The 26,667-nt window shown below is 41.9% G+C and overlaps 1 protein-coding gene across 5 annotated transcripts in view; it reads left to right on the top strand.

Annotated features, from left to right (window-relative positions):
* nedd1 (NEDD1 gamma-tubulin ring complex targeting factor) overlaps window positions 1–22,180 on the top strand; it is a 63,162-nt gene extending 40,982 nt beyond the window's left edge. For 2 of the 5 annotated variants that reach the window (XM_068058755.1, XM_068058752.1), the window contains exons 11-16: window positions 624–832; window positions 2,596–2,676; window positions 9,988–10,126; window positions 15,280–15,430; window positions 15,708–15,774; window positions 21,078–22,180. In XM_068058755.1, the coding sequence (XP_067914856.1) occupies window positions 624–832; window positions 2,596–2,676; window positions 9,988–10,126; window positions 15,280–15,430; window positions 15,708–15,774; window positions 21,078–21,182 (752 nt within the window). In that variant the 3' untranslated portion in view covers window positions 21,183–22,180. Of the gene's footprint in view, window positions 1–623; window positions 833–2,595; window positions 2,677–6,477; window positions 7,149–9,987; window positions 10,127–15,279; window positions 15,431–15,707; window positions 15,775–21,077 lie in introns of those variants that run through there. The other 3 variants (XM_068058753.1, XM_068058754.1, XM_068058756.1) reach the window with 3 other exon arrangements.
* The last annotated feature ends 4,487 nt before the right edge of the window (window positions 22,181–26,667 follow it).

Below are 26,667 nucleotides of genomic sequence, written 5' to 3'. Positions count from 1 at the left end.
GCTTACCCACTGTTTTTTTTTCAGGTTTGCACTTGCTGCTGTTCAATATTCAGTGTATTAACAGCTAATCTGTACTAATGCTTTGTCTTTCAACACATCATTAACATATTGTTTGCCTTTGCTCCATGACCTTTTGGTCAGCTATGTGGCCTGGTCCAATCTAGACCTCCTTTGTTATCTCTTGCCCCACCCCCACCTCACTTGCTTATAACCTGTGACTTTTCTAATATTTGTCAGTTCCGATGAAGGGTCACTGACCCGAAACGTTAACGCTGCTTCTCCTTTCACAGATGCTGCCAGACCTGCTGAGTGGTTCCAGCATTTCTTGTTATTTCAGATTTCCAGCATCCGCAGTATTTTGCTTTTATGTTTATTTCAGATTTCCAGCATCCGCAGTATTTTGCTTTTATATTAATATAATTCACCATAACTGTAATCAACTATTGATCCAGCCAAATTTGAGCATAGCAGTACATCGTCTTAATTTCTCTGTTTTTCCATATGGCTAATCTTGCCCCAGTCATTAGAAATGGTAGGTGACTCTAAAGGATACCTGCATTTTATGGTTTCATGTTTTAAACTATTGCTCCTCGAGAACTAAAGACTCATATTTTTCTTTGTAGGTTCTGGCTTTTTGCCACAGTTGAACACCATCTTTTCCACAAGAAGTAATCCGGTGGGTGCAAGTACACAGGAAGAGTTGAACTCGAACTCCTTGCAGGGCTTTGGATCTCCATCTCCCATTAAAGAACAGACTCCGCAAAGAGACATAAGCGCCATACTTAGCAAACTCCAGAGCGGGAGGCAAGATTCAAAGGAGCCAGTTGGCCAGGTACTTCCTAATCTATAACAGCAATGCTTTTATATTTCTCAGCAGGTCTGGCAGCACTTGCCCCACCTCCAGCTTTATTTGCTTGAAACATATTATATTTCTAACATTTGCCAGTTCTGATGAAGGGTCACTGACCTGAAGCATTAACTCTGCTTCTCTCTCCACAGATGCTGCCAGACCTGCTGAATATTTCCAGCATTTCTGGTTTTTATTTCAGATTTCCAGCATCTGTCGTATTTTGCTTTCACTTTTAAATTACGAGGGCAGGTCACAAATTTGGCTTGTGTTCCCTTGAGTTTAGCTTATTATGCAGTGATCTAATTGAGGTGTTTAAAATATTTAAGGAATTCAGTAGGTAGATACAGAGAAAGTATTTCCTGGGGGCGGGCGGTGGGGGTGGAGAGAAGAATTCAGAATAAGAAAGTATAATAAAATTACAGCTAGAACATTTAAGGGTGACATAAGGAAGCATTTTTTCACACCAGATGGTGGTGGAAATCTGGAACACTTCCCCAAAAAACTGTAGATGCTGAGTCATTTGAAATCTTCAAGACTGAGATTGATAGATTTTTATGTAAGGATATCAAAGGATATGGAATGAAGTTGAGGTACACATCAGCCATGATCTAATTGAAAGATGGAGCAGGTTTGAGTGGCTGAATGACTTGCACATGTTCCTAAATTAATAGTTTACTGGTTTATGCAGTATATAATTGAAGCATATAGGCAAGGACGATCCCAGGCTTGATCCTTGGTCCGTGCTGAGTTGGCTAATCTAAACGAGGCACGTTACAGTTAGCGGCAGAACTTCTGGGTTTGAGAGGCAAGAATTTCTGCTGCTGAGCTCTTTCCAAATAGTCCCATTGGAAGTGTGTGTGGTTTGGCTGTGATGGCCCCTGTGGTTGAATAGCCTGACAATGTTCACTGTCAAGGCAAATACTGTTTGGATTATTGGTGCTATGGAACTGTAGAAAGAGTAATGCCTTTGTGAAGGGAGAGAATTTGCAAATGGGGAAGAAAAGTATTTGTGTTTCATATATTTAGAATGTTTAACTGATTTTGACCTATATGGAAAAACTGATCAGCTTCTGGGAAGCGCAAGAGTACTGCAGGGGAATCAGAATTTTAAGGATAAGGACATAATTTATCAGCTACCAGCCCTTTCCCTGTTCGTTTGCTGCTAAAATTATTTTTTTTAATTTATGATGGCAGAGTCCTTTTGTACAAGGTCATTTTACATTTTCTCCTTCCATATCTTGCTTGCTGTGCACAACATAGCAATTATGTTCTTAAGACTCTGCAATCATCTTTCTGTATTGCAGATTACAAAATGAGTGACAGAGGCTTTGGGAGTGATTTATTTTCAGTGTTTTCATTACTCTGTTGGAAGTACCTGCCTCAATGCATATTTGGTATGGCAGCAATGAGGGTCTTGCTACGTGGAGAATTGTTGGTTTAAACGACATGTTACCATCTGGCATAGAGGATTTAATGTGTGCCATTGACTCTTTTCAGGGTGTATATTTGAGTTGTTTCTTGTTACGTTGATTGCAGCATGGTGCATGCAAAGCACAACAAGTTTGCTATGACCAACTTTTTCCATTGAGAAGATTTGGCTAGTAGTAATGTCAAGATTATTTGTTACAGAGAATAGTTTTTCTTAGCCTCCCCTAGGCCTTGATTTTCGTAAATGTGAGTGTAATGGTAGCATTTTAATGCAAAAAATCTCAGTCTGCAATGATGTATGTATCCCAAATTCTCAGCAGGGAAATGATGTCGTGGGGACCCAGAAATCCAAAATGATGGAGCACAATGGTCAGTTGGAAACTGCAAGATTGGATCAGGTAGGAGTCGGTCATGCTGTACAAAACAACAACTTTCAAAGCCAAATTTTACAGTTGTATAAATCTTTGTATTCAAGGGAATCAAAATAGGAACTTTGGAAATGCATTACTTTTAGTGGCTGGTAAGTTTACCTGTCAATTTTGCTGCTTTCTAAATCTTTCCTAAATAACTGGAATGAAGGAGCAATATGTTTCAAATAATTTCAACATTGGAAATATTTCATTATTAAAGGCAATTAAAGTGGGTTTTTATTGCCAATTTAAAAACTTATGTTTGTTTACAGTCTCATTTTAGCATCAAAACAAAGAGAAAATCAGGGTGGGATAATTGGGCCCGAAAAAAACTGGGTAAATTTGAAGAAAATATGTGGAATCCAGTTTTATTTGGAACATCGCTAGAAGTCAGGAAAACAAGTAGGGCACTTTCTTAAAAAAAAAGTTGAGCTAACTGTCATGATTCAGTGGTAGCACTTTTGCCGAAGGTCATGGGTTTAAAGCCCACTCTGGGATCCAATGACACTTCACTGCAGTATTGAGGGAGTGCTGCACTATTGGAGAGGGAGTTTTGGATGAGACATTCGTGGTGGATAGCAATGTGGTACAACAAAGTAACTTGCTAGGACATTTTAGAGGGCAGTTTTAAAAGCCAGTTATGTTGGTGTGGAACTGGAGTCACATATAGGCAAGACCAGGTAAGGATGGCAGTTTTCCTTCCCTATAGCACATTAGTAAACCAGTTGTTTTTTGCAGCGATCTGACAGCTTTGTGTTGGCTTCTGAATTCAAATTCTCAAACTGCCAACTGGGATTTATTAATCCAGATCTCTGGTTGTTAGTGCAGTCGTTATATTACTGGATTATCATGCCCCTTGTATGTTTCACGGCCACATTGAACTCACCAAGTCATCCAGATTTCTCCTTACTTCCTTGAAATAATATTTTGCTGGAAGTTTTGTACGAGCACATGATTTTCTTAGTGGAAAAGTTGAGAGACAATTACTTTTCATTGATCTACCAACTAGAAGAAAATCCAAAATTTATGATGGAAGTTGGTAAAAAATCAATTTTAAGCTCCAATTACAATTTAAAATGCATGAATTCAGTTATAGTAGACACTTAATATCAAAGGGGATAATATGCCTGATCTGCCAGGGAAATTAATAACGAATCAAGGGCTGGAACTCACTAAAGTTAATGTAAGCAAGAAAACTGTATTGGAAAAATTAATGCCACAAAAGACTGACTAATAGCCAGGGCTTTATGGTTTTCACCCCAGGATTTTACCTAACATAATAAGAGCAGGAGTAGACCGGATACGGGGTAAACCTTTCAGGACTGAGATGAGAAATTTCTTCACCCAGAGAGTGGTGAACCTGTGGAATTCGCTACCACACAAAGCAGTTGAGGCCAAAACATTATATGCTTTCAAGAAGGAATTGGATATAGCTCTTGGGTTTCAAAGGATCAAAGGGTATGGGACGAAAGCGGGAACAGGTTACTGAGTTGGATGATCAGCCATGATGATGAATGGCGGAGCAGGCTCAAAGGGCCGAATGGCCTACTGCTGCTCCTATTTTCTATGTTTCTATTTGACCGTTTGAGCCTGCTCTGTCATTCATTAAGAACATGGCCGATCTATCTCAACTACACCTTCGCGCACTATCCCAATATCCTTTGATACCCTTGGTATCCAAAAATATATCGATCTCTATCTTGAATATACTCAGTTATCTGAATATGGAGTCATAGTCATTTATGGCACAGAAAGAGGCCATTCAGCCCATCGAGTTCATGCCGCCTCTCGTCGAGCAATCTAGTCAGTCCCACTCCCCCACTCGATCCCTGAAGCCCTGCTGGTTTATTTCCTTCGAGTGCCCATCCAAGCTCCTTTTGAAAACATTGATTGTTTCCACTTCTATCACCCTCGTGGGCAGTGAGTTCCAGCATATTACCACTCGTTGCGTTAAAAAAGTTCTTCCTCATATTCCCCTGCATCTCTTGCCCAAAAACTTCAATCTGTGTCCCATAGAACTTGTGCCATCAGTTAGTGGGAATAGTTTATCTTTGTCTACCTTATCTAAGCCTGTCATAATCTTGTACACCTCTATCAAATCTCCCCTCAATCTCCTTTGCTCCAAGGACAACAAGCCCAGCTTTTCCAACCTAACCTTGTAACTAAAATTCCCCATCCCTGGAACCATTCTGGTAAATCTCCTCTGCACCTTCTCAAGGGCCCTCACATCCTTCCTAAAGTGTAGTGACCAGAACTGGACGCAATATTCTAATTGGGGCCTAACCAGAGCTTTATGAAGGTTCAGCATAACTTGCTTTTGTACTCAATACCTCTATCTATAAAGCCATAAACTTTGCTAACCACTCTCTCAATATGTCGTGCCACCTTCAAAGATCTATGTACATGCACACCCAGGTCTCTTTGTTCCTACACCATTCTTTAGGACTGTTTTTACAACTGAGGTTGGAGGAGTCACTGTCTCCCTTTAGTCCCACTACTCCACTGGTCACAACATATATTTAAAAATATTTTAACCATTTATGGGTAAAGCCAATTATATACTTTTCTATCCACTTCAAAATACAAATCCACCAACCAGGTTTTTAAAAAATAAATAACGAAATTATTAATTTATTATAAAACAAGACTCATTCAATTGTCACAGGAGTTTTGTTTTTTTATTGAAAGCTAAGAATTCTGTGTTTTTATAGACTCATGTCATGTCGGCCTCCGCCTGCCAAGAGTGAGGCACATTATTTTCACCACATGAACATTGATTTTTAAACTGTTATTGGAGTAAACAAAGAACATGCTTTTTTTAAAAAAAAAGACCCGTGACTGGAAAGACATTTGCATATTTACAGACAGTGCTTAAAAGGGACAAAAGACTATGCCCTGACACATTCAATCTACAGTAGACTTTTGATTACCAGACGTCGAAGGTGGAGAAGCTCGCATTCCAGGTTGACTGCTAAGATGGCTGAATACATAAACCGACGTGGTCAGACCAGTTTTGTCACATGACTGACTGTTATAGTTTTTTTTTTAACTTGCCACAGAGAATTTGAACTCAAAGCTGTTTGCTCCTGGACTGAAAAGACCTTTCGTGGCTGGCTTGCCACAGCCTCTCCTGCCTGCTGTCATCTCTTTCTCTCAGAACTGAAAACCATTGAAGACACATGAACCCCAAGAGAGAAAAGTCTTCTATAGTGAACAAGGTTTAAGAAGAATATTGGGCCCCACAAAAAGCAAGACCATATCTTCATTCAAGGACTACAGTGAGCTCAAAGCACAGTAACAAAAAACCCTCCTCAGAGATTTCCTCAAACTGTTCCCCTTTATCTTTTCTTTTCTGTCTCTATTTGCATGTGCGTTTGGCGTATGCATGCTAGTGTGGGGTGCAACGTGTATCCGTAGATGTTAACCGAATAAAGTTTGTTTTAATAAATTTCTCTTCTTTAAACCAAAGAAAGCCTGTTTGTGCTCATTTCTTTGCCTTATAGTTGGAAAGCGGTGAACAAGGATTCACCAAGGGGGAGCTCAAAACACAGTGTGTTTAAAATTAAACCTTGTTACAGTAAGACCAGGTGAAGGCTGAAAGGGACCCCTAAACATCTTTTTCACCTGGTCGTAACACTGAGAAAAAGGATTTTTTGTGAACATTGAATGCTGAAACTTGGTACTTGAACTGAGCGCATAGACTGCAAGGCACTTGTTTCCAAGCAACACTCAGGGAAATGACGATGCCTTATGACTGTCACATGACTTAATTGTGGGTTTTCGTTTCAGTTTTTTAGTGTGAAAAAGACCAGTGAGCTGGCTGGGACCTGTGTTTGCAGACCAGAGGAAGAAAAAGACCTACTCCCTAAAAGGAAGATTTTCCCCACTTAAAAAAAGAAATTCTACATTTGGGGTGGTGGCTGTGGTCTGCCTGGAGAGAGGAAAAGACCCAAGAAAAGAGGAGTTGCTGTTCTCTGTGGAGAAAGGCTCCTTTTGCTGAGAGGAAGCCCTGCATTTTAAAAGGTAGCAGACTCCTGTTGTCTCCAGTCCCTGAAAAATCCCTGCCTCAAGAGTGATTCCTGTTGCCGCTAATGTTTTGGGAGATCCTGCAAACTTAAGAAAGCTTCTATTGCTAGACTGCTATTTCAAAACCCAAGTAGACCTGTTGCTTCACCCTTTGCTGAAAGATCTGTGTGATGCCTGCTGCAGACGAAGTGCCACGAATGTCTACCCATTGCAGACTGTTCGTCAACCTCAACTGGAGAAAACTTGAGTGGCATCTGACTATTTGACTCTGGGGCACCTCACCAACCCGAAAGTATCCAACCAGACCATGAAAACACAATTCTTATTCCTATGAAACAGTTGAACACCAAAAAAGCCTTTTTCCCCGGTTAACTGGTTTTTGAATGTATGTGTGTGTGCATGAGGGTTAGGAAGATTAAGAAGTTTGAAAATAAGCTTTTCATATTTAGATTTATTATTGATTAAGACTTAATTTATTAATAAATAATTAATATTGTTGTTTCAAGATACCTGGTTTGGTGTGCTTTATTCTGGGGGACAAATAGTGTTTGATTTGGCTACTTTCCAGTAGGTGGGAAAATTTACTAATATGTTGTGACCTGTGAAGTAGTGGGACTGAATTAACAGCACATTACTCCCGTCTTGGTCATAACACAATAAAGATGCAAAGCTTATTAACACAGGTTGAAATATGAAGTAAATATATATATTCCCTTTTAAGTAACCCAACATGCAAGCACGTATGCGCACGCAAACACACACCGGGTAAAGGATAAATAAAGAAACTTTCTCTGCAGTGATCAACTTTACAAAAACAAAAATACTTTGGCCATATATTTGTTAATCCTTGAGGAAAAAGGATAAGGTATGGAATGTTCCAGATTACATTACATTTGGTCTGGCATCTGGGCACACGTAGACGGGTGTCACTAGACACGTGGTTGTCACTGGGATCTTTTCAGAAGCAGTTCATTCGAGATGTCGAGAGGAAGTCTTGCGGAAGCTTCTCAGGAGAAATGCTGCATCAGTTTTTCCAGCTCTCTCACTGGATTCTCAGGGTTTCTCAGAGGTGGAACAGGATGGGTTGGTTGCATCTGTCTCTCTCAGCAGACTGCCATCCCAACTGAACTCCAAACAATATCCAAAAACGAAACCAAAACTCCCTAGCCATAAACCAGGACATGTGACTTCTCTAAGTCCAAACAGTTCCACAGTCCAAAAGGCTCTGGCTGTTTACTTAGCTTAAGACATGTAACTTCCAGTAAGTGTTTGTTTTAAAACAAAATCCCAAGTGTCCTTCTAGTGACCCTTTAAAAAAACAATCCAAGTCCAGCATCTCATCAGTTATTTTCCACAGTCTTTTAAACACAATGGACGCATCTTCATAACACTGTGCCATTAAGTCTACATTGCCTCACCTTGTCCCTTTTGCCAAAATGCATCACCTCACACTTCTCTATATTAAACTTCATCTGCCACTTGTCTGCCCATTCTATTAGCTTATCTATGTCCTGTTGCAGTCAATAGGTATCATCCTCACTGTTTGTCACTCCTTCAAGTTTGATATCATTGGCAAATTTTGAAATTTTACTCTATATTCCAAGATCCAATTCATGGGGCGGCACAGTGGCGCAGTGGTTAGCACTGCAGCCTCACAGCTCCAGCGACCCGGGTTCAATTCTGGGTACTGCCTGTGTGGAGTTTGCAAGTTCTCCCTGTGTCTGTGTGGGTTTCCTCCGGGTGCTCCGGTTTCCTCCCACATGCCAAAGACTTGCAGTTTGGTAGGTTAATTGGCCATTATAAATTGCCCCTTGTATAGGTAGGTGGTAGGGAAACATAGGGACAGATGAGGATGTGGTAGGAATATGGGATTAGTGTAGGATTAGTATAAATGGGTGGTTGATGGTCGGCACAGACTCGGTGGGCCGAAGGGCCTGTTTCAGTGCTGTATAACTAAACTAAACTTATATATAAAATCAGAAAAAGCAATGGTCCTACCATTGACCCTTGGAGAACACCACTGTCTATCATTCTCCAGTCTGAAAAATAGCCATTTACCATGACTGTCTGTTTTTTGTCCTTAAGCTAATTTTTTTTTATCTAATTGGGCACTGATAATCCTATTCCATGAGCCTCAATTTTATGTGATACTTTGTCAAAGGCAGTCTTAAAGTCCATAGAGGCAACATCCCACCGCATTCCCTTTGTCAATCTTTTCTGTTATTTCATAAAAAAAATTTAAATAGATTAGTCAAGCAGGATCTGCCTTTTACAAATCTGTGCAGGCTATCCTTAATTAATTCCAACCTCGGTTGTGCCCGGTGATTTTTTTTTTCCCCCCTGATTAGTGTTTCTACCCACCACTGATAAACTAACTGGCCTGTAGATGCTAGGGCTGTCCTTGCACCCTTTCTTGAATAAGGGTGTCAAATTTGCCACACTCCAATCCTCTGGCACCTCCCCTATCTCTAGGGAAGATTGTAAGATTATGGTGAGCCGTTCAGCTATCTTCACCCCCACTTCCTTTAGCAACCTGGGATGCAAACATTCTGGACCAGGTGACTTATCTACCCTAAGCACAGCCAACATTTCCAGTGCCTCCTCCCTTTCAATTTTTACCCTATCCATTGTCTTTACTCTCTCCATTTCTGCTGATATAGTGTCATGTTCCTTTTCCTTAGTAAACACTGATACAAAGTATTCGTTAAGTATTCTAGCCTTTCCCGACACCTCTAAGCATATATCACCCTCTTTGTTCCTAATAGGCCCCACTCCACCTCTTACTACCTATTTACTATTTACATGCCGGTAGAAGATTTTTGGGTTCCCTTTTATGTTGACTCCCATTCTATTCTCCAATCTCTCTCTGACAGTCTTATTTTCCTCTTTACCTCCCCTCTCAACTTATTGTAAACCTATTTAGCTTGACATACTTTAGCATCCTTTGCTAGATTTGTTAGATTTTTTGAAATACCTTTTTAAAAAGCTGTTACAACTGAAGGGAATACTTGTCTTTAAACTGTACATGACTGGATCTGTTCAGTATTTGAGATGGATAGTTTTGTTTAGAACCTCTAGAGTAGACTCTGCAGCTTGCACGGATATTGTAAAATACTAAAGAAGGAAAATAACACAACTGTGAATGTTAGTATAAATGAACATAATGGAACATCTTTTTGTTTCTATTTTGAAATCTCACTTCAATCCTCAAAGGCATTGAATGTTTCTGTTTTAAGATGTTAATTTGTTAATGGTTTCAATATGTTTACAAAGTTAAATTCTTTTGCTGAGTGTGGGACCTTGGGGACACCGCTAACATCATCTATGGTGAAAACGCCTGATGTTTGTGAAAGAAAAGGAAGAGAATTTCAGTTTCCTCAGGAATCCCCAGAGCAGGTTACCTCTACAACTGGTGAGTATTCCACAACTCAGTGAGCAATCATTGGTTTATATTTGTACTTGTTCTGAAAGGCATGACTGGATGGGCCAAATATTTTACGAATTTAACAGGCACAGAAAGTATAAAGGAATACCAAAGAGAATGGAGCAGAGCAAAATTGAATTTTTAAGAACAGTATAATATTAGTTTAACTAGAAGATTTTAGTGCATTTTACATAAGGCCTGTTTGTGTTTTTGTTCTTTTAACTGCGACCTGCTTAAAAACTTAATGAGCTTTGTGCAGCTCCCCTCATGTCTTAATATAACTTGTGTGTTCAAAAATCTTGCCTTGGTTCATATCACAGTTGACCAAACTTGGAATTTAATCCACACAGTAGCATGAGTAGTTTTTACTGCTGGTCTTCAGCTGTTAAAATCTTCCCTGTGCAATCAGTGCAGCAACCTGTGATTTATTTAAAGGTTTCAATGTCAATGGGAGTGACATTTGTGCCACAACCTTCCCTGTTGTAAATAAAATCATGCAGCACAGAAGGAGTCTATTTGGCCCATCATGTGTCTTAAAGAGCTATCCAGTTAATCCCACTCCCTGCTCTTTCCACACATACTTAGCTGAGAGCAGTCCATCTCTCCAAGTTTCCCTCATTTATGTGATGGACCTCCTACTTCTTGATCCTATTCCGTCACAACTATTCTTCCTGACAACTCCATCCCCTCTCTTCACCTTCTTCCCTTCCTTTCAAAACTGTCTTCATCAGAAAACCCACCCTCAACCCTTCTACTTATGCAAATTCCTGCCCCAAATTCAACCTTTTTATCTCAAGTCCTTGAATGTGTTGTAACCTCCCAAATCCATGCCAGTCTTTCCTGCAGCTTTGTTTAAATCTTTCCAGTCAGGTTTCTAGCCCTGTCACAGCACTCAAACAGCCCTCATCAATCTCACATTATATGCTATATGACTGATTACGAACAGACGAATTAGGAGCAGAAGTAGGCTTTTCAGTCCCTCTAGCCTGCTCCGCCATTCAATAAGATCATGGTTGATCTGTTTGTGTCTCGAATTCCACACTCCCATCTACCCCTGATAACCTTTGATTCCCTTGTCTAACACAAGTCTATCTACCCCCCCACCTTAAAATTATTCAATGACCTTTCTGAGGCAGAGAGTTCCAAAGTCGCACAACCCTCAGAGAAAAACTTTTCCTTATCTCTGTCCTAAAAGGGCGACCCCTAATTTTATAACAGTGCCCCCTAGTTCTGGACTCCCCCACAAGAGGAAACATCCTTTCCACATTCACCTTGTCAAGACCATTCAGGATCTTATACACTTCAATCAAGTCTCCCCTCACTCTTCTAAACTCCTGTGAAAACAAGCCCAGTCTGTCCAACCTTTCCTCATAAGACAACCCGCTCATTCCAGGTATCAATCTAGTAAACCTGCTCTAAACCGCCTCTAACACATTCACACAATTCCTTAAATAAGGAGACCAAAACTGCACACAGTATTCGAGATGTGGTCTCACCAATGCTTTGTATAACTGAAGCATAACATCCTTACTTTTTTCAATTCCCCTCGTAATAAAGGATCGCATTCCATTAGCTTTCTTTAATACTTTCTGTACCTGTTGTTATGACCAGGTGAGAAAGGTGTCTCTTTCAGCCTTTATCTGGTCTTATTGTAATAGGGCTTAATTTTAAACACAGTTTTGAGCTCCCCCTTGGTGAATCCTTGTTCACGGCTTTCCAATTATAAGGCAAAGAAATGAGCACAAGCAGGCCTCCTTGGGTCCCACGCGAGCATGCATATGCGATAAGCACATGCAAATAGAGACAAAAAAAGCAGAAGAAAAAAATAATGTAGAGGGGTTTGAGGCAATGTCAGATGACTTTCTTGTTACTGTACTTCGAGCTCACTGTAGTCCTTTTGTAGGTAGTCTTGCTTTTTGTTGGGGCCCAGTATTCTTCTTAAACCTTGTTCACTGTAGGAGACTTTTCTCTCTCGGGGTTCACATGTCTTCAGTGGGTCTTCAGTTCCATGAGAAAGAGATGGGAGAAGACAGCAGAGAGATGTTCTCAGTCAAGGAGCAAAGAGCTTTGAATTCAAATTCTCTGATTTCAAATTAAAAAAACAAAGTGATTACTGACAATGCAGCCGGCAGCTTACGTCATCCGAAGATTGGTTCCTACCCTCTGCGCATGCGCTGTGTTCCGCAGTGCCAGGTCTGGTTGGCGTATGCACAGATGATGTCATCGTAACACGGGCAGATGGGGTTGGCGCATGCGCAGATGACGTCATCGTGTAACGCGGGAAGATGGTGTGGGGATCCGGGCCGGAGAGAGCAGGGGTGGGGGAAGAGGGGGTCTGGGAGCGGGTAGAGAGCGGGTGCGGGGAGAGCGCGGCTGAAGACCTTGCTGGTGGCAGATGTGCTCTCCTCCTTCCGCCCGCTCCCAACCCCCACCGCCCGCCTGCTCGCTCACAGCTGCCCCAGCCCCCGATCGGTGGCTCAACCGCCCGCTCGCTTCCTCCCCCTCCCCGGCCCGCTCCCTCCCTCCCTCCCAAGCCCGCTCCTTCCCCCCTTCCCCGGCCCGCTCGCTCCCTCCCTCCTCCCTCCCTCCCCGGCCCGCTCCCTCCCCTCCAGCCATTGTGGGTTGCAATCGTGTGATTATTTGAGCAGCGCCATCTTTAATCCTGGCAGCTGCCTGACGTCGCAGACTGACATTTTAGTGGCACAAGCTGCATTTGCGCATGTGGCATTGTCAGCAAACGCAGCCAATTCAAAAAAACTCCAACAGCCAGTTATTCATGTGACTAAACTGGTCTGACCACGTCAGTTTGTGTATTCGGCCATCGTAGCAGTTAACCTAGAAGGCTAGCTTCTCCACCTTCAACATCTGGTAATCAAGTCTATTGTGGATTAACCTGGAGCAGGGAGTGGCCCCTTTGTCCTTTCCAAGCACTGTCTGTTACTATGCAAATGTCTTTTCAGTCAGGGGCTTGGCAACCCCTTGTATTAGGCCGCCTTTTCTTCCCAGCAACAATTTTAAAATGTAATGTCCATGTGGTGAAATATCTGTGCCCCATTCTTGGCAGGTGGGGGCTGGCATGACACTTTTTGTGACTCATGCACTAGAACACCTAAATCCCTCTGCACCTCGGAGTTCTGCAGTCATTCTCCGGTTAAGTAATACTCTGCTTTTTTTATTCTTCCTGCTAAAGTGAACAACTTCACGTTTTCCCACATTATACTCCATCTGCCAGATTTTTGCCCACTCTCTCAACCTATCTATATCGGTCTGCAACCTCCTTATGTCCTCTTCACAACATACTTTCCTACCTATCCCTTTGCAGCCTTTGACATGGTCAACCACGCCATCATTCTCCAAAGCCTCTCCTCTGTCGTCCAGTTCAATGGGATTGCCTTTCTACTGTTACTTGGCTGATAATCTTGACAACATCACCTGCAGACATTGGGGCATACATACGTTAAAGGCATGCAGCAGTGCTCCTAGATTCTGAAGTATTACTGACAGGAGATGTCAAACAGAAAGGAAACTTCACTCACAAGGAGGGTATGAGCAGAGGTACAGTGAGAGACCAGACCAGAGGTACTGTTGTAGGTGTAAAAGCAGATCACTGAACCACCCTCCAAGACACACAGGAGGGTTTGTTCACAGGGAAACGTGCTTTGTGACTATGCATGTAGGGAAATTAGAAGTTATTGCAATTTCAAATAAAATGGAGGGTACAACAAACCAATAATTGCATTACTTTGTTTCGAGGAGTGCTATATTCTTTCAATAGAGCATTAATCATTATTAAGAAACTGGGGTTACCCCCTCTCTCATTTAGGATGCGAAAGGTCCCGAATCAACAGAAACACTTTTCTACCTTTAAAGAATTTTATTTGCTATTCAGACATGACAGCCTTCACCAGAAATAAAGTAGCTTCTCATACAACCTTTCGAGCAAGCATAACTCAGAACAAAGGGCTGTTAATAAAACCAGTATGTCAAATGCATATTTCATATCTTATTTGAAAAGTCCTGGAACATACAATACCAGAGCCAGAAATTTGCAGTCTCTTCATTCGCATCTGTTTGAGTTCAGCCAGTTTACTTAGCAGCTGTTGAATCTGCTTCCACCACCTTTGCATGTAGTGCATTCCAGATCATAACTCACTGTGTACAGGCACCTGGTTCTTCCTAGCTTCTCCAGTCTCTCCACATAACTGAAGTCCCTCATCCCTGGTACCATTCTAATAAACTTCCTTGAACCCTGTCTAAGGTCTTGACATTCTTTCTGAAGTGTGGCACCCAGAATTGAACACACTACTCCAGCTGGGGCCTAGCCAATGTTTTATAAAGGCCTTGCATGATTTTCTTGATTTTGTTCTCCTAAGCCACTTTTACAAAGCCAAAGATTCAAAAATGTGTCTACATATGCCCCCAGGACTCTGTCTCTGCACCTCCTTTAAAATTGTACACTTTAGTTTATACTGCCTCCTCAATCTTCCTACCAAATGTATCACTTCACACCGATCGTTGTTACATTTCATCTGCAATGTTTCTGCTCATTTCACTAGTCTCTGTGTCCTCCTGAAGTCTGTTGTTGTCATCTTCACCGTTTACTAGAATTCCAAGTTTTACATGATCTGCAAACTTTGAAATTATGCCCCGTACACCCAAGTCCAGACTATTAATGTATATTAAAAAGAGAAATGGTCCTAATACTAATCCCTGGGGGACACCAATGCACACTTACCTCCAGTCTGAAAAACAACCCTTCACCACTAGTCTCTGCTTTCTGTCCCTTACCCAGTTTTGTGTCCACGCTGCCACTGTTCCTTTAATTCCATGGGCTTTAATTTTGCTAACGAGGCTATCTTTGAGGCGCACCAACTCCACAGCCCTCATCAACACTCTGTTAGTTCATCAAAGAACTTAAATTCAACCAAGAGTTTGAAAAGTTACCAAAGGCTAAACTGAAATATATATAAGGAAGGAACAAAGCTTTTAATGTATTTTGTTTAATAAAATACTGACCAGTTGGGCACAGTTGTATTCTGTATGCTGGAGTTTTAATATGTCGCTACAAAGTGCAAGTTTTACCACTTGTAAAGAATATTGCGAACCGTTCAGATCAGTGGTTGTGTGTGCTCATTTTACAGGTGCAAAGATGATTCCGATTCCAGCAGGAATTCCGAACCTGTCTGAAAAAATTGTGGATGCTTTTGGAAATGATGGCATTGAGCAGCAATTAACATCAGTTCAAATTCAGTTAATTAAGACCATCATACAAGAAACTTTGGAGGATTACAAGTAAGGAATGTTGAGATTAAAAAGCCTTGTATTAGAGCCATTTTAAAAGGCAAGCTTATGATCTTAATTGTTTTGTGTTGCTTGCTTGAAACAAGTAAATATGTACCTTTTATTGTTAGAGACTTGACATTGTGTCTTAAAAAGAAAAGTGATGAAGCTAGCTATAATTTTTGCTTCTGTTCTCCATTTTTGTTTCAATCTAGCACTGTTTTAAACTCGGCATACTTTTGTCAAATTATGGTAATGAAATTCTGAAACTTCTCTTTATTTAACCCAGAGATGCATGGCATCGAGACATCGTAAACTTACAGCTGGAGATGATCAAACAGTTCCAAATCCAGCAGGTAATCGACAATAATTGAACTGTTCTGTTCTTTAGTTCTAGTATTATTGAATGTTCACCAGATTAGTTTATCTTGCAAGATGTAGTTGGAGGTAATCGCGCTCCTGACCAGTGTCTCGCGAATTTCACCACTATAGTTGCTGAGAATGACTGACTGTATTGGGCTGTCAGTGGGCAAACATAAAAAATTTCCATAGTTGCATGAAACTATTGAAGAATGCAGGTGATCTCCAGTGTGCTTTTGTGTAGGACCAAGGTGAAGACTGGATTCTGAACCGGAATGGTTAAAAATAGATCAGCTAAATTTGACCCGTGCCTTTTCTAAAAAAAAAAAATGGTGTGCCCATGCAACTATCCTACTTATATGTATAAAAGCAAAATACTGCGGATGCTGGAAATCTGAAATAAAAACAAGAAATGCTGGAAATACTCAGCAGGTCTGGCAGCATCTGCGGAGAGAGAAGCAGAGTTAACGTTTCGGGTCGGAACTGGCAATTATTAGAAATGTCAAAGGTTATAAGCAAGTAAAGTGGGGGTGGGGCAAGAGATAACAAAGGAGGTGGTGTAGATAAGACAAGGTCACAGAATAGCTGACCAGAAGGTCATGGAGCAAGCCCAGGATAGAGATGAGAGCATGGGGGAGTGTTGAAATGGCAAGCAACCGGAAGCTCAGGGTCCTGCTTGTGGACTGAGCGATGGTGTTCCGCAAAGCGGTCACCCAGTCTGCGTTTGGTCTCCCCAGTGTAGAGGAGACCACATTGTGAGCAGCGAATACAGTATACTACATTGAAAGAAGTACAAGTAAATTGCTGCTTCACCTGAAAGGAGTGTTTGGGGCCTGGGATGGTGAGGAGAGAGGAAGTAAATGGGCAGGTATTACACCACCTGCGATTGCAGGGGAAGGTGCCATGGGAAGGGGACGAGGTGGTGGGGTTAATGGAGGAGTGGACCAGGGTGTCGCAGAGGGAACGATCCCTTCGGAATGCTGATAGGGGGAGGGGAAGATGCGTTTGGTGGTGGCATCACGCTGGAGATGGCGGAGGATGATCCTTTGGATATGGAGGCTGATGGGGTGGAAAGTGAGGACAAGGGGAACCCTGTCGCGGTTCTGGGAGGGAGGGGAAGGGGTGAGGGTAGAGGTGCGGGAAATGGGCTGGACACGGTTGAGGGCCCTGTCAACCACTGGGGGGGAATCCTCAGTTGAGGAAAAAGGAAGACATATCAGAAGCGCTGTCATGTAAAGTAGCATCATCAAAGCAGATGTGTCGGAGACGGAGAAACTGGGAGAATGGATTGTAGTCCTTACTGGAGGCAGGGTGTGAAGAAGGGTAGTCGAGGTAGCTGTGGGAGTCGGTGGGCTTATTGCGGATATTAGTAGACAACCTATCCCCAGAGATGGGGACAGAGAAGTCGGGGAAGGGAAGTGTCAGAGATGGACCATGTAAAGGTGAGAGAAGGGTGGAAATTAAAAGCAAAGTTGATAAAGTTTTCCAGTTCGGGGCGGGAGCAGGAAACGGCACCGATACAGTCATCAATGTACCGGAAAAAGAGTTGGGGGAGGGGGCCTGAGTAGGACTGGAACAAAGAATGCTCGACATATCTCACAAAATGACAGACATAACTAGGACCCATGCGGGTACCCATAGCAACACCTTTTACTTGAAGAAAGTGAGTGGAGTTGAAGGAGAAGTTGTTCAATGTGAGAACAAGTTCAGCCAGGCGGAGGAGGGTGGTGGTGGATGGGGACTGGTTGGGCCTCTGTTCCAGGATGAAGCGGAGAGCCCTCAAACTGTCCTGGTGGGGGATGGAGGTGTAGAGAGATTGGACGTCCATAGTGAAGAGGAGGCGGTTGAGGCCAGGAAACTGGAAATTGTCAAAATGACGTAGGGCGTCAGAAGAGTCACGGATGCAGGTGGGAAGAGACTGGACCAGCGGAGAAAAGATAGAGTCAAGATAGGAAGAAATAAGTTCAGTGGGGCAGGAGCAGGCTGAAACAATGGGTCTGCCGGGACAGTCCCGTTTGTGGATTTTGGGAAGGAGGTAGAAGCGGGCTGTCTGGGGTTGTGGGGCTATGAAGTTGGAAGCTGTAGGGGGGGGAAGATCTCCAGAGGAGATGAGGTCAGTGACAGTCCTGTGGATAGTAGCTTGATGTTCGGTGGTGAGGTCATGGTCCAGAGGGAGGTAGGAAGAAGTATCTGTGAGTTGGCGCTGAGCCTCTGCAAGTAGAGGTCGGTACACCAGACAACAACAGCACCACCCTTGTCTGCAGGTTTGATGACCATGTCAGGGTTAGACCTGAGAGAACGGAGTGCCTCAAGTTCAGAGGGGGACAGGTTAGAGTGAGTGAGGGGAGGGCAGAGAAATTGAGATGACCAATGTCTCGCCGACAGTTTTCAATGAAAAGATCAAGAGCGGGTAAGAGGCCGGGGGAGGGGTCCAGTTAGAGGGAAAATGCTGGAGGCGGGTGAATGGATCTGCTGGTCGGGGGGAGGAGGACTGCTGGTCAAAGAAGTGAGCCCAGAGGCGGAGGCGATGGAAGAAGAGCTCAACATTGTGCCGAGCGCAAAATTCATTTGAGGTGGGGGCGTAAGGGGATAAAACTGAGACCTTTGCTGAGTACAGAACGTTCAGCATCAGAGAGGGGGAGGTCAGAAGGTATAGTGAATACATGGCAAGGGGTCAGATCAAAAGGGGTGGGGTCAGAGAGAAGTGACGGGGAAGGAGGTTCTGGAGGAGCATTCGTCCCCATCAGCTGCTGGAGCTTGCGTTCCTTGACATCTGAAAGAAAAAAAGTTTTTTGTTAATGCGTCGGATGAAACAAAGGATGAAATGAAACTGCGGAGTAGAACAGCTTTGAGATAAGGTGAGGCGGTGCTGCGGGAAAGAGAGGTTCAGTGTGTACATGTGGCGGCGCATAGCACTGAGTGTGGATCTCAGGATGCGGCGAGAATAGCAGTCCAAGGAACGTTGTATTTCTTGGAGATACCTGTAGTCCTGGGTGGATTCAAAACATGGGTGAAACTGCAGTTGGAATCCACATGGAATAAGTCCGAGCCGGAGACAGGCACTGAAGAAGGAGATGTGGCTGTGAAAACGAGTTTTGGTAGACACTTTACCAAATACCAGGAGGGAAGTAGAAAGCAATGAAGGTGAACAAAGTAAAAGAGACAAACGAAAATCCCATCGGAGAGAAGAGCAGAACTTCAAGGTAGGCATTCCTGGAAGAGAATTATCCTACTTAGCCTGTCTTAATACTGTGACTAGCAAACTGATTAAACATTAACGCCTTTTGAATTTTAGCTGTTGTATGTGGCCTGAAAGCATTGAGTCTCTTGCAGAAATTACTAATGCATAATAGTGCAGGATGATATTCCAATTTTTAACCCAGTTTCCAAAATATCGTTGTTTGACAACTTAGCAATACTACTTCATCTCTGGTAGCAGCTTCTGACCAGTTCCACAATTTGGGGTCGTTTGCAAGGCTGACTTAATGTGTTTATTAGTTAAGTGACAAAGGTTGGCAGAGTTGAAATTTTGCAGGCTATTTAATCCCTGTGGATGTTTGTACGAGAGAATCCAAGAACTGTTGCGCTGGGATCAAGAGTAGTGTAATAGAGCCAGACAGATGAATTTGTACAAGAAACTACTGGAGTTCAGCAGTTTTGGACAGTAGGTGCTGGTAATGGTTTTTTATTGCCATTTACAGCTCCTCTGGACCCATCTTTTGTTTCTTTACTTGTCCCATTACCATTGCCTTTTGCCTTGGACCATTGTGATTGAATCTCTCCTGCCCTCCATCCTGTCACAGACCTTTTCTTTTGTTCTTTCCTCCCCATTCCCCTTTCCCTGCCTCTATACTTGATTAAAACCTGTTACAGCTCCATTTCTCCTAGTTCTGATGAAAGGTCATTGAGATGAACCATTAACTCTTTCTTTCTCTACAGATGTTGCCTGACCTGAGTATTTCCAGCATTTTCTCTATTTCAGAAGTGTTGAACTCAGTTGATGAATGTTGATTGCTTTACTTTTTAACTTGTACTTTCTTAAAGATTAAATTTGAAGCTGAAAATAAAATGATTTAGAATGACTGAGAGTTGAGTGATGCAGCTGCAGAATTAGTTTTTTACTTCGTATTTCCACAAATGAGCATCAGTCTTTGTTTTATTTTGTCACTCCACCCCTGCTAACAGCTACCTTTTTCTCCATCATCAGATCTCAATCGTGTTATCTCTGCTGTGCAATGAGAGGGAGGGTTTCCCAAAGAATGTTTGCTGGCCCACATTAACCAGACTTATTTTTTCTTTAAATAATATTTTTAAAAGCTGAATCTGTCTGAAACCCACAAAATGTCTTTTTGCCAATCACAGTTGTGAATGCTTTCAAAATTGAGCAAAATGTGACTCAGATTGCAGCATTTTACTTTACCTAAAGACTGAAATTGCAGTTACACAGCTAGAAAATGGGACATTATCCACAAAAGAAAAGACAAGACAGCAGACCACCATCTCTTCAAAGCTAATGTTCGGAACAATCCTCCCAAGCAGTTGTGCCTGTAATTCGGGGGAGGTCATTATATGATTTCCCTCAGTACCTCTGGGTTAGGAAGGGGAAAAGTGAAGCAGGTGTCCGGGTGTTGATCTCTATCTTGTGACCGTCCTGTCATGTGTATGCATATTCAATGAGTGCAGGATTGAGAATGGCTTTGTCACTCCCCATGGTCAGTTAACCTGTTAATAATCACTTGGTAAGGCAATAGAGGATGTCAGTGACTGAAGTCATACGCCAGCAAGGGGTTAATGCCCTGGGAGGTGGGAAGAAATAGGGAACATTGGACTGGTACAGTAGAGGGTGCTTTTATGAGTTTGGGACTGAGTCTGGTCTGCAGCTGGCTGATTTGGGAGCTTGGTGTTGTCATGGGACAAAAATTGAATGACATATCTGCTCCCCAGCATTGCATTCATCCATCTTAATAAGCATGAAGCTCACCCTCCTCCAAATGAACTTTTGGGACAATGAAACTAGCAGGAAATGAAGTAGGGAGGCAAGATAAAATATTAGCAGAACCCCGAGGAAGTGAGAGGAGGCCTACAAACTGAAATGGAAAATGAAAGGAGTGGTACTGAGGGAAACAACGCATCCTGTCATTTTAGAGTGAGTTGACCGTCTCAAAGGTTATGTAAACTGCTTCACTTTAATGATTTACTTTATCTAAGTTTATATTGAATTTGTTGGAAACATCTTTTATAGTGGGGTTTTTAGGTAGACTTGTCAATTGGCTCAAGAAATATTACATTTTCCTTTCAGAATGAAATCCATGGTTTACTTGAACGATACTCTGTTAATGAAGCTTTGGTGGCAGAAAATGAGAGATTACGAGAAGAGAATAAAAGACTGCGGGCAACATTTTAACAGTACGTCATTGCAGCAAGAGAGTTTCACACTGAGAAGAAGCAATAACTTCATGCAACAAGGAAGGCCCAGATGGTGAACACTGATTTCCACCTGTTTCACAATAATTAACATATTAAATGTTTTATAAAACAGGTCAGTTCCTCAAATTAATCAGCCGTTGTTCTAAAATGAGCTAATACCATTGCATTAAAATGTTTGGAATAAAAGCATTGCAGGTCTGTAAATAGCTGAGTTTTCATAGGTGAAACAGCTGAATTCTGATAGATGTCTAGCTAACCTTCCAAGAAATAAGCTTGAATCAGGACTTCTGCATAATGGGAATGAATGAGGAAGGATACTGTTGAAATTCAGTATAATCAGAATAAAGATTGAATTAGATATGCATTTATCCAGATTCTACTGTAGAGAAATTTCTCAATAAATTAACAAGTGAAAACATTACTTAAGGAAAAGGGCAATTCTCTGAACAAAGAGACTTTTAAGTGAGGCCTTTTCTACTCTAGATCTTACTTTTTTATGATTTGTAGCAACTGTTGGTTTTTGTCCTACAACATCAGTGGCCATATCTGTTCAGATACTTAAATCGTGATTGCTTATCAAGGTACCTAAGTTTTTCATGTACTTTAAAAACAAGATGACAGTATCTTTATATCTGTTTCTGGTACAAGCAGTATTTTCAGGACTCTGGAGAAGCAAATTTAAAAATACCGCATCAATGCTGAAAGAATGGTTTTAAGTGCCTTTTCAGATTTAGTGGGTTTTTGGAATAAGTAGGTCGATCAGTCAATAGCAAGACAGTAATTCTGATATACTGTTGCTTGACCTGACATTCAGCAGTTGTGTAGAATTAAGTAATTGTTTATATTGAACCGTACACTGTTTTAGCACATCTATTTTATAAAAATTTCTGTATGGATTTCATTTTTGAAATAACAATTAAATTGCAGTGTATTTTTGATGGAAAATATGCTATATTAAACATGTTAAGCAATAAATATGTAGATAATATTTTGTGTATTTTAAATATTAAAGCACTGTTAAATTAAAACATTTGCTACTACATCAAGGGAAATCAACTTACAGCCTCTTTTAACACATGCAAGCAAAGAGGGGGCATGAAAAAACACTGGCAGGCAAGATAAAGAAAAATTTATAAGTATTTTATAAGTATGTTAAGGGCAAGAGGATAACCAGGGAAACCTGGTTAAGGACCAAAGTGGCAATTTGTGTGGAGCCAGAGGATGTAGGTGAGGTTTTAAATTATTACTTTTCATCTGTGTTCACTATAGAGAAGGACGATGTAGGTGACGAGATCAGGGAGGGGGATTGTGATATACTTGAACAAATTAGCATTGAAAGGAAGGAGGTATTAGTGGTTTTAGCAGGCTTAAAGTGGATAAATCCCCCAGGCCCAGGTGAGATGTATCCTAGGCTACTATGTGAGGCAGGGGCTCTGACACAAATTTTCAAATCCTCTCTGGCCACAGGAGAAGTGCCAGAGGACTGGAGGACAGCGTATGTGCTACCATTATTCAAGAAGGGATAAACCAAGTCATTACAGGCCAGTGAGTCTAACATCAGTGGTTAGGGAACTATTGGAAAAAGTTCTGAGGGACAGGGTTAAATCTCCACTTGGAGAGGCAGAGGATAATCAAGGATAGCATAGCTTTGTCGGGGGGAGATGACGTCTAACCAATTTGATTGAATTTTGTGAGGAGGTGGCTAGGTGTGCAGATGAGGGTAAAGTAATTGATGTAGTCCACATGGACTTCAGTAAGGCTTTTGATAAGGGCCCACATGGGAGATTGGTCAAGAATGTAAGAGCCCATGGGATCCAGGGTAATTTGGCAAATTAGATCCAAAATTGGCTTCGTGGCAGGAGGCAGAGAGTGATGGTCGAGAGTTGTTTTTGCGATTGGAGGCCTGTGACCAGTGGTGTACTACAGGGATCGGTGCTGGGACCCTTGCTGTTTGTAGTGTACATTAATGATTTAGACGAGAATATAGGAGGTATGATCAGTAAGTTTGCAGAAGACACAAAAATTGGTGGTGTCGTAAATAGTGAGGAGGAAAGCCTTAGATTACAGGACGATATAGATGGGCTGGTAAGATGGGCGGAGCAGTGGCAAATGGAATTTAATCCTGAGAAGTGTGAGGTGATGCATTTTGGGAGGGCTAACAAGTCAAAGGAATATACAATGGATGGTAGGACCCTAGGAAGTACAGAAGGTCAAAGGGACCTTGGTGCACTTGTCCATAGATCACTGAGGGCAGCAGCACAGGTAGATAAGGTGGTTAGGAAGGCATATGGGATATTTGCTTTTATTAGCCAAGGCATAGAATTATAAGAGCAGGGAGGTTATGATGGAGCTGTACAAAACGCTAGGTAGGCCATAGCTGGAGTACTGTGTACAGTTCTGGTTGCCACACAATAGGAAGGATGTGATTGCACTGGCGAGGGTGCAGAGGAGATTCACTAGAAAGTTGCCTGGGCTGGAGCATTTCAACTATGAAGAGAGACTGGATAGTCTAGGATTGTTTTCCTTCGCACAGAGAAGGCTGAGGGGGGACCTGATTGAGGTATACAAAATTATATGGGGCATATTTAGGGTATATAAGAAACTTTTTCCCTTAGCGGAGGGGTCAATAACCGGAGGGCATAGATTTAAGGTTTAGAGGGGATTTGAGGGAAAAAAATTCACCCAGAGGGTAGTTGGAATCTGGAACACACTGCCTCAAAGGGTGGTAGAGGCAGGAACCCTGACAACATTTAAGAAGTATTTAGATGAGCACTTGAAACGCCATAGCATACAAGGCTTATGGGCCAAGTGCTGGAAAATGTGATTAGAATAGATAGGCTTGATGGCCGGCACGGACATAGTGGGCCGAAGGGCCTGTTTCTGTGTTGTATAACCCTATGATCAATCATTAAACTGTTTTGACAAAAGAAAACTTGGATTTGATAGTCACATGCAGCTTGTAAAAGTTGAAAGCTGCCAAGCACTGCCTATTTAGCATTTTTATTGATTTTAATGATTTACTGTATTTTCGGTAATTTCAGAGGGAAATTGAGTTTATTGCTCTTTGGATGCTTTGATAGCCAATTAAAGCTAATACAATCTTTTTTAAACAATCAGTTACCAAATATTTTTTGGAGAGGTAAGGCTGGTGATATGGTAAGAACATTGCACATTTAAACATATCCAAAGGTGTATAAAATACTCCGAATTGGAGATGCTGAGAAAAAAGTGTTTAAATAGGATGGAAAATTTGAAAATTAGTACAGTGTTCTCTCAAATGTATTGCTATATTTTTGTTTCACTGAGATTTGTATCATCTTGGCTGTTGAGAAACTGAATTCAATACTCAGCCAGACATTAACAAAAATTATTAATGAAGTAAGAATTTTGAAGTCCTTTGTAGAGTTTTAAAAATATTTGTGTTTTACTGGTTTAAAAAAAAAGTTATTTCTGATGATTCACCATCTCCAAAGTGATAGAAATAAAAGCTTGATGCGACACCCAGAGTGCTGTGTCATGTCAGAATCCTCACTGACCATTTCCTTCAGCTGTCCGGTTCTGTTTATCCCACCCTCGAATGGTGGTGCTAAGGTAGGGGCATAACTTGGTTATTAGTGGCAGAAACGGACGATCGAGATATTGTAAAGTGCACAGCAAACTCATATAAAAGCAAAGTGCTGACTGAGGAATAAATATTGACCAGGACCCTGAGAGAACTCCTCTGCTATTCTTTAATGCCATGGGATCTTTTATGACTACCTGAGTGGGTAGAAGGGGCCTTGACTTAACATTTCATCCAAAAGACAACACGTCTGCCATTGCTGCATTCCCTCAGTATTGTACAGAAGTGTCAGCCAAGATTATGTGCTCAAGCCTTGAGAGTGGGGCTTGAACCTACAATCTTCTGACTCAGAAGCAAGAATACTACCACTGAACCAAGGCTGACATTTTATTAAAGAGCTTTACTGGAGACCAAAGGATACTAAGCAGGAAAAGGGAGATAAGTCACAGGAGGTGACAAAATATGAACTAAGGTTTTTATTTGGCTTTGTAAAGTGAAAAAGAGTTGTAGGGAAAGTTTGAGTGTAGGAAAGTGACAGCTGAAGTTCCTGACATCAAGTGAAAAGAGCAAGGGTCCACACTGAGTATGGCAGAGCTGAGATTAGAAGACACGTGCCAACATGTAGAGATGTAACAAATTGCAGCCAGGAGGTGGAGTCAGGCAATGGAACAACTTGAGAATGAGTCAGTGGGTTTCAATGAGCACAGTGGTCATAGTGTGGGTTGAGATCAGGAGCCTGTGTACTGAATGGAGACCGGGTCCCACCTGATGTTTGCAGAAACACATCTACCTCAGTTACAGGAGTCGCCCTGGTCAGCGGGCAGAAGTCCAAGGTTCAATTTTAAAGATTGGGGAATTCTCCTGGTGTCCTGGTCAAATTTTCCCCATCACCACGACCAAAAGCAGAATAACTGATTATTCATCACATTTATTTGTGGAACCTCAGTTTGTGCAAAAATTCATTGGGTGTGAAAGGTTTTGGGATGCCCTGAGGATATGATAAAAGTGATCTATAAATGCAAATTCTTTCTTTGGATATAGGTCCTACATTGTGTGACAGCCTCTCCTACTTATATATTTTGTAGCAGATGATTGAACAGACTTTATTGTTAAATAAAGTTCTCTTCCAGTGTAGAATAAGGTGCCTGTTACTCCAGACAAAAGCTAGCTGGGGAGGATCACATATTCTTGAGCTACAGTTCAGGTAAAAATGGTTTCTGCAGCAAGTTGACTGGGTAATGTTTATGCAAAGAATTACCCAATTCTGATTGCAGCTCAGCTGGTTAGGTTAGTACCTAGGTAGAAATCTAAGATATAATTGAGGATCTCTAATTCCTGACTGCTCAATGCTGAGCATCCACATTACTGCTGGTAGGGAGAGGGTCGTCCTTTTAGGCCAGGGAAGACATGAAGCCAGGGAACATACAAGAGACCACCAGGGCCACAGGAAAAATAAATCCTGGACTGCTTCCAATCCTCTGCAATTATCTAGGGTCACTGATTCAGTGAAGAACTACCTCCTGGCAGAGAAGTTAGAATTGTAGGATTATCTCCAACTTCATAAGGCCAATTCCTCTCCCCACCCCACCCAAATTCAGTTTAGAGTGAAGCTGCGGGCAATGAAATAAAGAAATAACCTTTTTGTGGCTGCTGTAAAGGCATAATTTGGACAAGAAAACCGTATGCTACGTTGCACCAAAATAATTTGGGATTTCATCCCCTATTACACTTTTTTTTTAAAGTTGAGGTGATAATGGAAGCAATGTGTGATAGCTATGGATGCCAGGGACACTAACTTAGGGTGTCAAAATCACACCAGAAGTACTGCATTTGATGGACGGGCCCCATGATCAGTGCAAGGTCCTCCTATTTAACCTTAAACTAGCTCTGGACTTCACCT

Source organism: Heterodontus francisci, chromosome 27, assembly GCF_036365525.1.
Source record: "Heterodontus francisci isolate sHetFra1 chromosome 27, sHetFra1.hap1, whole genome shotgun sequence".
Classification (NCBI taxonomy): Eukaryota; Metazoa; Chordata; class Chondrichthyes; order Heterodontiformes; family Heterodontidae; genus Heterodontus; species Heterodontus francisci.
Note: the sequence above shows the minus strand (reverse complement) of the source record. Positions and strands in the feature narration are given on the sequence as shown.